Genomic DNA, 12,291 nt, shown 5'->3' with positions numbered 1-12,291 from the left:
CACACACACCAATATCTCTAACTTGAAAGTCTCTTTAAAATTATAGTGTATATGATTGTGAGTTGAGGGATGCAGGCAAATCTGATCTTTCAGCATTTTCTTGGGGGTAAAGGCCCAACGAGAGGAAAGTGGAGACCTGTAGAGGGGGCATTGGGAACCCGAATCCTGAGTCCCCAGAAAGGCTCCAGGTTTGGCAGCTCCAGCGAGGCTGGACTTCTCTTGAGGGGCCGGGAAGGTGTTGCCCGGAGCGGAGTAGCTCAGCGGTCTCAAAGTCTGGGCTCCACACCCCGGGAGGGGCGCTAGGACCCAGGCACCCGCCGGCCTGGGGACGCGTCTGGAAAGTGAAGGCACGGCGCAGAGGCTCAGGCTAGCGGCCAGAGTCCCACGGAGCAACAAGAGCCTTCACGTGGGCACGAGGCCCGGGGAGTGGGGTGCAGGGTGCACTGGTCGGTGCCCTCTGTGCGGGGCTAAGGCGCCGGGCACCGACACCACCAGGGCGCCCAGCAGCCGCCAGCCTCCGGTATGGACCAGCTGCACTGCCCACCCAGCGCGCGCCAGGTGAGCCCCCCGGCACGGGGGACCGCGCAGCCCTCGGCCGCCCCCTCGCACCTGGGCACCCGGCCACTGGGCACAAGCCCAGAGCTGGCTCCAGGGCCCCCTTTCAGACATCCAGGTGTTAGACTGGCTTTTTTTTTTCCTTTTCTTTTCGCCCTTAGTCCCTCCGTGTCCTAGTGCCAACTACCTCCTTCCTTTCCAGGCGGGAAGGACCTCGAGCGTCTAGTGTAACCGTCAGGTTTATTATTCCTAATAATAATTGACCACAGACAGCCGCTGTTCGCGTCTACCTGGTGCTTCTCAGCAGGAGCTGGACCTGTTTTCTCTGTCGGGCCAGCTCCGCCGGCTCCTGTTGCGCCTAGTGTTTTCCACGCTTCCCCGGCGTGGACGGTGGGGCCCCTACTTTCCTCCTCATGCTTCTAGTGGCTGCAAAGCTGCCTCCCCTTCCGAGTAGTGAGTCGCCGGCAGCCCCAGCCTCGGGTGTGTGTACACGTGTGTGTGTGTGTTTGCACGCGCACCTCAGTGCCTAGCTCCAGCGCTCGGGACTCTGCGATGGGGCACCCACCCCTACCCCCACCCCCACGCCCACCCCTACCCCTCCCCTTGCACTAAGTTCTAGGGACAACGCTCGCTGGGTGAATAGACGGAGCGTGGACTAAACCACCCGCCTCATCCCCTGTGGGAAGGGATGTTTGGAGGTGGAAAGAAGGAAAGGGAGAGATGGAACGTGTGTACAAAGAAGGATCCCACGCTGCGGGATCGCAGGAAAGGGCGCGGGAGAACAGTCTGTGATAGGGAGGGGCGCTTAGTGCAAGGGGGAAGGTGCGCAGGTGGCGCTGCCACTCGGAACTTGGGGGCGTTCTGCTGGGCGTTCAGAGTGTCCCCTGAAATGCACCTAGTTACGAGGATCAAAGTAACTGTGCTCCTGCGGACTGTTGGTAGAGTTGAGGCTTGCAGCTGCCTTTGCAAAGGCTTGGCTAGAAGCCTTGAACCGTCCACAGACTCCTCTATACTCTCAAGACTAACTGTGCCCATCCATTCTGCTTCTGGCTCAATCTGACACCAGTTTACCTGTCCCCAGGTTGCCAGCTCCAGAAAAACACTGCTGGCGGGGAGGTGTGAGTTACCAGGACTGTAAGACCCCGGCAGTTGAGCGGTGGTTATTTGCCCAGGTTGCCTTCCCTGAACGGTCGGGAGGTCAGGGTAGCTGGAGGCGTGCTGGCTGATAGTTACAGGTGCTTCTGTCTGAACCTGAAGTTGGACGTGCAGTGCTAACCTAGAAGAGAGACTTCCTCTAAACTGTGTGTTGAGAGACAATCAAGGAAAACATTTACACAGGGTCCCGGGGGGAGGCGAGGGCCAGAGGACCCGCCCTCTTGGATTTTATAACGCAGCAGTTTGCATTACCAGTTCTACTTGACTGCCCTCTTGACTTTGAATAAGTTATTTTAACTTTGTAGAGGTTCGGTTTTCCAAGAAGCAAAAACAGAAGAATGACAATTCATCAGCAGTGGCAAGAACATGGATTGGGAGGCCAGGGAGTTGGATTCCAAGCGCCACCGGTACCACTGACCAGTTGTGAAACTCTGGGCAAGCCGTACAACCTGTCCTGGCCTCAGCTGCCAGGAAGGCTCAGAGCCTTTAATTCTGGATTGATTCCATTCTGGCAGTAATCTGCCAGACTTAGCCTATGAATGCTCACTAGTTCTTTGCAGTCTTGCTACAGATTGTACTTGGTTCCAAAGAGCATTTATGGACAGAAGAGATACTAGATCAGTGGGTGAATTGAATTTTAATTCCAATCTGTTTATAGGGCTACACAAATCATTCAGGCTTAAAGATCAGTGGAAGTAAGCCTGACTGGTTTAGTTAATGCTTAGAATGCACTGGGAAGGATCTCACATAGAAAGTCCTGGTAACGTTTGAACTTGGTTATATAATCCTGGAAGATATCCTTTCTGTGCATTTGAAAGATTCCAGCCACAATCTCCCTGTTACAGGCATGAGTGGAGGGGAAGCCTTAGACCGACCCCTCAGTAGAAGACAGCCCAGTGTCTTGCAGAGCCCATCAAGGCCCCTTACATTATATCTGATAAACAATTGACTTACCTGGGAAAGACTCAGTTAATATCAACTTCTCAGAAAAGCAGCTTATCAGCTTGGTAATGAAATAGTGAAATTGTCTTTAAAAGCTGTATTAGATATTGAATGCCTAATATTGCCAGAGCTTATTGAGATAAGCGCTGCCTTTTTTACTTTATATGCACATCTTATTTTTATTTATGGAGAATCAGTTAATAAACACATTTTAAATTCAATATATTATGTATTTGCTTTTTAAATAACACTGCTCTTTAGCTTTTTAATTTAGCTTTGGGAAGGGAAATAAGCAGGATGACAATTTTTTTTTTACTAGATAATTATAAGAGATTAAGAAGCCACAAAGAACCTTGTTTCTTCAGGTTTTCAGAGATGAATATCATCATAATGGTGAATATTTTTTAAGTACTTAGGCACTAGGCATTGGACTAAGCACTTTATGTAAACACTCTCATGTAATCCTATCAACACCTTCTGAGGGATGTGCTATTATTATTATTATTATAATTATTATTATTTTGAGACAGAATCTTGCTCCGTTGTCCAGGCTGTAGTGCAGTGGTATGATCTCGGCTCACTGCAACCTCTGCCTCCCAGGTTCAAGTGATTGTCCTGCCTTAGCCTCCTGAGTAGTTGGGGCTACAGGTGTGCACCACCATGCCTGGCTAATTTTTGTATTTTTAGTAGAGGCAGGGTTTCACCATGTTGGTCAGGCTGGTCTCGAACTCCTGACCTCGTGATCCGCCCGCCTAGGCCTCCCAAAGTGCTGGGATTATAGGCATGAGCTACCGTGCCTGGGCACTGTTATTTCTTTCAGTTTTACAGAAGAGAGAACTGAGGCTTCTCATCTGAGATGACACAGCTAGTAGGTGGTGGAGCTGAACCAGCCAGCTGGGTGTATTTACAATGATCCAAGTGACATGCAAGAAATAAGAAAAGGGGAGGGCAAAAAGTGCCTACTAAGTGTCAGATACTTTATACACCTCAGTGCATGGAGATTAAAAAATCTTTTATGAGTGGTAATTTTCTTTTCTTTTTCTACTTGGACTTTCTTGCTTTTATCAATATGATCTGGGTGTCTTTTCATGTCAGCAAAGAGATTGACTCCTTTATTTTTAACTATGTGGGCTTGAGAGCAGATGGGTAAACCGTAATTTATTTCGCCAATCCCTGTGAATGGGCATTTGGATTATTTCTCAGTTTTCACAGTCACATACAGTACTTGTGAAAGATCACACAGTGGATCCATTTGTTTATATATTTCTGCATACCTGTTTAGATATTTCTGGTGAATCTGTTCCTAGGGGTGGAATTATTATGTGAAAGATCATGGTTACTATTTAAATACATACTTTTTTTTTTTTTTTTTTTAAAAAAAACAGAATCTCCCTCTGTTGCCCAGGCTGGAGGAGAGTTGGCTCACTGCAGGCTTGACCTCCCCAACCAAGCGGTTCTCCCTCCTTAACATCCCAATTAGCTGGGACTACAGGCATGCGCCACCATGCCCAGCTAATTTTTTAATTATTGTAGAGAGAGAGTCTCATTGTGTTGCCCCAGCTGGTCTCAAACTCCTAAGTTCAAGCAATCCTCTACCTCAACCTCCCAAAGTGCTGGGATTACACGTGTGAGCCACCGTGCTGGCCAGATATATACTTTTAAATACATACTACTAACTTGCCTTCCCCAAATGAAATGTAATTTCTGATTTGGGGTCCAATTCTTCCACTAACATGTTTTTGGACTTTTGATAAATCATTTAATCTGAAAGATGTATTATCTATAAACTATGGATGGTAGGACTTCTTGGTTGCCAAAGTCTGTTCCAACTGTGAGAGTCTGCAAATATGTGCAGTTAGAGGTCACACAAATGAACTGTCCGTATCTGACCATTTTTTGCCTACAAAAACAACTTAGTATGATTTTATCTAATATCACATGAATTCCTGAAATATCTGTTTTTGGTACCCTGGCTTTTCTGAGGCAGCTTTGTGTGAGAGAAGTGGCTAGGCTATGTTGCAGTCACAAATCAACCCTGAAACCTCAGTAGCTTAAAAAATAGAAAGAGGCTGGGCATGGTGGCTCACACCTATAATCCCAGCACTTTAGGGGGCTGAGGCAGGAGGATTGCTTGAGGCCAGAAGTTTGAGACCAGCTTAGGCAACATAGTGAGACCCTTCTTTAAATTTTTAAAAATAAAAATAAAAATAAATAAATAAAATAATAAAATAAAATAAAAATAAAAAATAAAATATAAAGATTTATTTATCGTTCACATGTTATGTCCAAAGCAGGTTAGCAGAGTGTCCTGCTCCACAGAGGCACTCAGGGCACCAGGCTATCAGAGCTCTGCCGTCTTGTAACTGCACTGTCTAGAACATGCAGTCTTGATGTTCCTATGGCAGGGGAGGAAACAAGAGACAGTGGAGAATCAACACCTGCTTGTAAATGCCTTGGCTCAGAAATGAAGCATATTTCTTGTATTTACAGTCTTTTGGTAAGAACTAGTCACACAGACCTCAACCTGATGCATGGAGACAAGGAAATGCTTTTTGGAAAGAGGAAAGGTTGATACATAGGACTCTGTATTAGTTTGCTAGAGCTGCCATAATAAAGTACTAAAGACTGATAGCTCACACAACAGAGATTGACTTCCTTACAGTTCTGGCGGCTAAAAGCCTCCAAACTATAAGGTATCAGCAGCATTGATTAATTCTGAGGACCTCTCTTCTTGGCTTGTAGACAGTCATCTTTGCCCTCTGTCTTCATATGGTCTTCCCTCTGTGTGTCATGTCCTAATCTCTTCTTACAAAGACACCAGTCATGTTGGATTAGGAGCCACGTTAATGACCTCATTTAAAATTAATTCATCTTTAAAGACTATCTCCAAATACAGTTACATTCTGAGGTACTGGGAGTTAGGACTTCAACCTAAGAATTGTGTTGGACACAATTCAGCCCATAACACATTGTCTCTGTCGGACAGCACATCCTGAGGTGTAGTCATGTTGTTGTCATTGGAGGGGCTGGTAGGTTACTGAGCCATGTTATGGAGTCATCTTCCACATCACCTCACATCCATCTCCTCCTGCGCGCCCCCCCCCCCGCCCCCTGCTATTTCCTAACCCAAAACTGTTATTTTTCTGAATTCCCTGGGTAATATTTAAAGGGGTCCAATGTTACTACTTACTTCGAGCAAACTTTTATTGATGGCATTGGCTGTAATGTGAAGCAGGGTGGCTGTGGGTCAGAGATGGGAAACCTAGGGGTTAGGAGCACGAACTCTGAAGCAGACTGTTTGGGTGCTCATCCCAGCTCCATTGCTTGCCAGTAGTATTCCTCATCTGTCAAATGGGAATAGTAATACTTCCCTTGCAGGGTTGTTGTCCTGATTAAATGAGATAATCTATGTAAAGTGGTTGGCACAGACTAGGTATCAAAAATGGTGACTATTATTATTTGCATCTTCAGAAGCTCATGGAGCCCTTCACACCCAGTGTCCTGCATTCCAGCCTGTGTCCCAGCATCACAGACAACCCAGAGGCTCTGCCACACAAGCTCCTAGGGCTTCCCTGGTGTGCCCAGGAAGCATGTATTTGTTAGTATGGCAGTAACTTCATTACCACTTTAAAGCTCCAACAGCCTACACATATTAAAGTCATAGGTTCCTAGTTAGATTGTACAGCCAAAAGGAACACAAGAGACTATCCCGTTAAATAGCCCCTTAAAATTATTATCCTTGTTACAGTTAAGACAATGAGAGTTGGCAGTTAAATTGATTTGGAAAAGCAGCATTTCAGTTTTTCTAAGAGGCACCCTCTTCCTCTCCTGTTTTAATGACCCTAGAATCAGGATGTGTTAATAGCTGAGAGATAGGCTTGGAACCTTTTCCCATTGACCTGCCTGGGAAAATGACTGCAGACTCACCTTCTCATGCCATCTTTTTCTTGGAAACACAGCAGTTGGATTGCTCTGAACCTGGGGTGAATTATCTGTCTTGATTATTGCAAAACTATTGATTCCTGAGACTGCATTAGGATTGGAAGAGCTATGAGTTGCCCAGTGGCCTTAGGCCTCCATGATTGGAGCAAGAAAGAATCCAGAAGGAAACCAAAGCAGTGGTTTCTCCTGGGCAGGATGAACCACACTCTTCATCTTTGGCAACTATGTGCACCATAGTGTGTATAGGGGAGGCCAAGACTCTGCAACTATGAGTAGTTGCTGGGCCTTCCTATGAGATAGCAGATATTATGCGAACTGTGTTTCCCATTCTGTTTCCTACTAGAAAGCTAAATAAAGGCAGTGATAGATTAAAACCTATTGTGTCTTGTGAATTGATTACCAGTCTGAATCTGTGACCACTATTGCTGGTGGTACAGCTTCTTATAAATTGCTGTCAGCCAGGCAGTGGTTGTAATGGATTTGTCTATGAATGTGTACACGGTGCACACAGTTTCAGCTTTTTATGTTTTCAACATTTGTTGAAGTAGGTGCATGGTTGATAATACATGTGTTGAGTTTAATTGCTGGCTAAGATGACTTCACAAAGGTTACACTATGATTTGACCTTGACACAAAAGTTACTGTTTATACAGGCAGTCAAGGAAATAGAGCATGGGTATAAATTTGATATTGATGAGGCAAATATTTGGCATTGGAGGGATGATGCAATTTCAGTTTTGTTTTGCTTGTTTGTTTTGCAAGGTAGCAGCCAAGTGCTTTTAAGGAAGAAAAGATACCCACAAGTACCTACAGCTAGGTTTATGTTTCGGTATTGAGAGATGTGCAAAGGGGTTACCTCTTATATGTCAAGTAACTAAACTGAAGCCAGGAGATATAGCCTAATCTATAGATGAAAAAAAATCAAAGCAGTGAGTGGCCAGTGGGAGCAATTTTCATATCTTGTAGGACTGTTGATGTTTGATGGGCAGCATTCTTTTCTTAGTGATACATAAAGTGATGGCATTCCCTACAATTAGTGGTATTTTAGATTTGATGAAATATGGCAAAAATGGCAAAGAGGGGACTAGAATCTAGAGCTTCTATCTCTCAAGCAGTCTACTTTCTCCTACCCATACCAAGGTATGCATTCCCTGACCCTGGTGTTGCCTGACTCCAGCCCTGGTTTTCTTCTCGAAAGAATTTTTAAACTTTTCCCTAGAAGATTGAGACAATTACACTGAAGCATAAACAAATGAAAAAGCAACCATCTAGCACACGTGGCCAGCCAATATTCTCCATTGTAAATATTACTCCTTTTGAGTGAAACTTATGAAGGGTGTTACTAAGGTCAGGACATCACTAAGAAAGTAAGTGACTTAATAAATGTATTTATTACAAGTTCTTTACCATTGTGTACACGTTTAAGAGGCCATGGTTGATTAAATAGCAGGAAAACATGACTTCTCTAGGGTTTTAGCATCTGTTTTCTAGTTCCAGTTAGTGTTAAAAAATAAATTCAAGACCATCTTTGCTGGAATAGAATGCAATTGAAATAGGAAAATTGACTTGCTCAGAGAGCTTTTAATTAAATCTTTGTTTGAAAACTGCACAAAAGACCCTCTTAGAAACCTAAGAGTACTTTAGAAAGTTGAGGAGTTCTAGATCCTGTCCTGGATTGAGATGGAATGATATTAGGAAGGTTGAGATGAATAATATTGATAAAGGACTTACTATGAACATCTTTGTCAAACAGCCATTGAACAGCATTCCTGTTTAAAGTGCATCATTTTGCAATACTCATTTTCACATCTTGAAGAGGAAACACCCAGTTTTATTCCAGAATAGCATTTTCAGGGGGACAGTGGCCACTGAAATATTTTCACAACCTGTCTTTTCTTGGGCAGGTTTTTCTTTTTAAGGAAGGGCATTTTTGATATTTTAATATGGCGTGCATTGGGGCTTCTCAACGTGCAGTCACTCATATCGTGAGAATAACTTCTGTCGGAAAGACCACAGCTCACCCACTGATCTCTGCAACTGCAGAAAATATCTCACGGCTGCAAGGATTGCACAAGAGGAAAATAAGTAGGAAGGTAGAAGTGGGAGGAAATAGTGAAGGGAGTAGAAGGAAGGCTGCTTAGAGGAAGGATAAAGCAGTGTATTTCAACCCTGTGCATCACAACACACAGAGGACAATGTAATATTGTCTAGGACATTTGAGCCAGTGGACAAGGCTCTGTGTCTGCTCCAAATGCTGAATGGGTGACCTGAAGGCTTAGAGAATCAGTATCTTGCTTCTGTACCAGTTCAGCTGGTACCCTGATGAGGAAGTCTGAGAGTAAAGCATAGCCCTCAGTGGGGGAAGGGAGAAGAGTCTGGGGACCACCACATTATCTGCTCCTGCCTGCCTCAAACATCTAGATGGCCTCTTGCTTTGGCCCAGGTGTGGTTAGTCTTCTCTTTCTCCCCTAAGCCCTTCTCACTGCCTTTCTAGGGATTTGCCCAGTCTGCAGGGTTTTTCTCTGCACTACAGCAAGCACTGCTGTCATTCACACCCCCTCTTCCCTAGGCTTGAAATCTGGAAGGCAATGAGAGCTGTGAGCTGCAGGGGAGGACACAGGCGGCCTAGGACCCTTGCTTCCCCCCTCTGACTTGTCATCCTTAAAGGACATATTTCTATTATTCATGCAACACATAATTAGTGAGCATCTAATATGTGCCAAAGATCTTCTTCTCTTGAGGCTTACCTTCAAGTGTGGGGATAAAGTCAAGAAGGAAAGGAGAGGAGGAAAAGGAGAAGGAGAGGGAAGGGAAGAAGAGGGAGGGTAGAAAGGATGCAAGTATCAGATGTGCTGAGCACCAAAAAGAAAGATAAAGCAGTAAAGAGCAATATAACTGTCCAGGATGGGGTGGGGGACATTGCCATATTAAATAGCGTGGTCAGAGAATGCCTCCCTGATAAGGTAATATCTGAGCTAAAGCCTGAAGGAAGTGGAGAGTGAGCCACGTGGATATTTGTGAAAGAATATTTCAAGTGGGAGGAATAGTGGGTGCAAAGGCCCTGAAGGAGCGTATCGGTGTGCTCATGGTGCATCATGGAGGCTGCTGAGGCAGGAGGGAGTGAGCAGGGGGCGCAGCAGGAGCTGACGGCAGAGAGGTTGTGGAGAGCCAGGCTGCTCAGGAACTGTGGTCTGCTATAAGGACCAGGTCAGATGGGAAGTGGGGGATCTGACAGGTTGTAGGAGGCTCACCCTGGCTGCTTACAGGGACTAGCCTGAGGGGAGCCAGGTGAAGCTAGGAGACGTACTAGGAGGCCATCAGTCATCCAGGCAAGAGGTGTTGGCAGCTTAGACCAGAATGGTAGCAGTAAAGATGGCAAAAAATGGTCAGATTCTGAATCAGTTTTGTAAGCGAACCTAACAGGATTTGCAGGCAGATGGAATATGGAGTGAGAGAAAGTCTAGGGTGACGTTAGAATATCTCTAAGGCCCCTTCCAGCACTAACATGGTGTGAGTTATCATCAACCTGTTCGTTGGGCTTGACACCTGGTCCCTGTCCTTTGCCCATGTTCTTATTAAGTCTTCTCCATGAGTTGAGTCAACTGACCTTGTTGTTATCAAGGGTGATTGTGGTCTTTGTTTTTGAGTGCCAAAATGCCCTTTGGTTTCCCTGGAGGGGTAAACCTTCCAGGGAGTTCTAAGGCCAGTCCTTGACTGCAACAGCTTAACAGGCCAATGTCAAAATAAAGGCTGCTTTCCCTCTGGAAGCCTTTCTTCATTACCAAACTTGGAGTGCCACTAAGATGGCTTTAAAGGAGAGGGGTGGGTCTAATTTGTTAGCTGAAAAATATTGCTGTTAATAAGTGAATCATAATTAGTGGAAAGATGAGAACCAATTCTGTCATCTGTTGCAGAATTTATTTGATAAATGAGATAATAGAAGAGAAAAAGACGTCTACAGTCTATAGTTTAGGGGCCAGTACTAAGTGAGGCTCAATGAGAAGCCAAGAGAAAGCAATTGCTTCACTGAAATCTTATCTGACACACAGGCGAGTGTGATGGAGGTGCTCCTGTCATCTACCTTTCACTTGGCCCTGGTAAGGTCTGACTGGTGTCAATCATGGCTTTTACAGACCTAAAAGTTGTGTTCTCCTCGTCACTTTGGCTCTAGCACATCAACTGGTTGTGTGAACTGTTGGCCGAGACCTTCCCTTGCAGAACTGAAACAACCTCTGGTCTCTCAGTATATGCTCTAGGAAAGCTTTGATTGGCTGAAGACAAAATAGGCCCAAGAATAATATGATTCATAAGGGATGGTGAATTTATTATCTTACGCTTGGTGGCCCAGTATATCAGTCAGCTTCAGCTACCATAACAAAATACCACACCCTGGGTGGCTTAAACAACAGATACTCATTTCCTCACAGTTCAGAAGGTTGGAAGTCCAAGATCAAGGTGCTGTCAGGGTTGGTTTCTGGTGATGCCCCTCTTCCCAGCTGGCACACAGCCACTTTCTTGCTGTGTCCTCACATGGCTTTTCCTCCATGCGTGTATGGAGAGAGTTCTATAGTGTCTCTTCCTCTTCCCACAAGGATATCGGTCCTATTGGATTAGGGCCCCACCTTTATCCTCATTTAACCTTAATTACCTCTCTCAAGGCCCTGTCTTCAAATATAGTCATATTGACAGTTAGAACTTCAACTTAGGAATTTTGGGGGACAGACTTCAGTCCATAACATGAGGTAAATGTTGTAAGCTTTTTAAAAAATGAATTTTATTGAAGTATAATAATTTATGTACAATAAAGCATATGCTTTTTTTTTTTTTTTTTTTTTTTTGAGACAGAGTCTTGCTCTGTTGCCCAGGCTGGAGTGCAGTGGCGCGATCTCGGCTCACGGCAAGCTCCACCTCCCAGGTTCACACCATTGTCCTGCCTCAGCCTCCCGAGTAGCTGAGACTACAGGTGCCTGCCACCACGCCCAGCTAAATTTTTCTGTATTTTTAGTAAAGATGGGGTTTCACTGTGTTAGCCAGGATGGTCTCGATCTCCTGACCTCGTGATCCACCTGCCTTGGCCTCCCAAAGTGCTGCGATTACAGGTGTGAGCCACTGCGCCCGGCCAAAACATATACCTTTTAAAGCAGCGGTCCCCAACCTTTTTGGCACCAGGTACCAATTTTACGGAAGACAGTGTTCCCACAGATCCAAGGTGGGTATTGTTTTGGGTTGATTGAAGCACATCACATTTACTGTGCACTTTATTTATATTATCATTACATTGTAATATATAATGAAATAATTATATAACTCACCATAATGTAGAATCAGTGGGAGCCCTGAGCTTGTTTTTCTGCAATTACTTGGTCCTGTCTGGGGGTGATGGGAGACAGTGACAGATCATCAGGCATAGATTCTCATAAGGAGCATGCAGCCTAGATCCTTCACGTACGCAGTTCACAATAGGGTTTGCACTCCTATGAGAATCTAATGCTGCCACTGATCTGACAGGAGACGGAGTTCAAGTGGTAATGTGAGTGAGGGGCAGTGGCTATAAATAGAGATGAAGCTTTGCTGGCTTGGCCTACTGCTCACCTCCTGCTCTATGGCCCAGTTCCCAACAGGCCACGGACTGGTATGGGTCCATGGCCCAGGGGTCAGGGACTCCTATTTTAAAGTGTACAGTTTGATGAATTTTGA

At 45.1% G+C, this 12,291-nt stretch overlaps 1 protein-coding gene across 5 annotated transcripts in view; it reads left to right on the top strand.

The window, feature by feature from the left end:
• Nucleotides 1–12,291, top strand: part of PDE8B (phosphodiesterase 8B) — a 344,936-nt gene that overhangs the window by 101,494 nt on the left and 231,151 nt on the right. For 2 of the 5 annotated variants that reach the window (XM_050795660.1, XM_050795658.1), the window contains exon 1: nucleotides 339–558. The exons of 2 other annotated variants lie outside the window; for them this stretch is intronic. In XM_050795660.1, the coding sequence (XP_050651617.1) occupies nucleotides 523–558 (36 nt within the window). In that variant the 5' untranslated portion in view covers nucleotides 339–522. Of the gene's footprint in view, nucleotides 1–324; nucleotides 559–12,291 lie in introns of those variants that run through there. One more of the 5 variants, XM_050795656.1, reaches the window with a different exon arrangement.

The sequence above is a fragment of the Macaca thibetana genome, chromosome 6, assembly GCF_024542745.1.
Source record: "Macaca thibetana thibetana isolate TM-01 chromosome 6, ASM2454274v1, whole genome shotgun sequence".
NCBI lineage: Eukaryota > Metazoa > Chordata > Mammalia > Primates > Cercopithecidae > Macaca > Macaca thibetana.
This window is presented reverse-complemented; position numbering and strand designations above follow the sequence as displayed.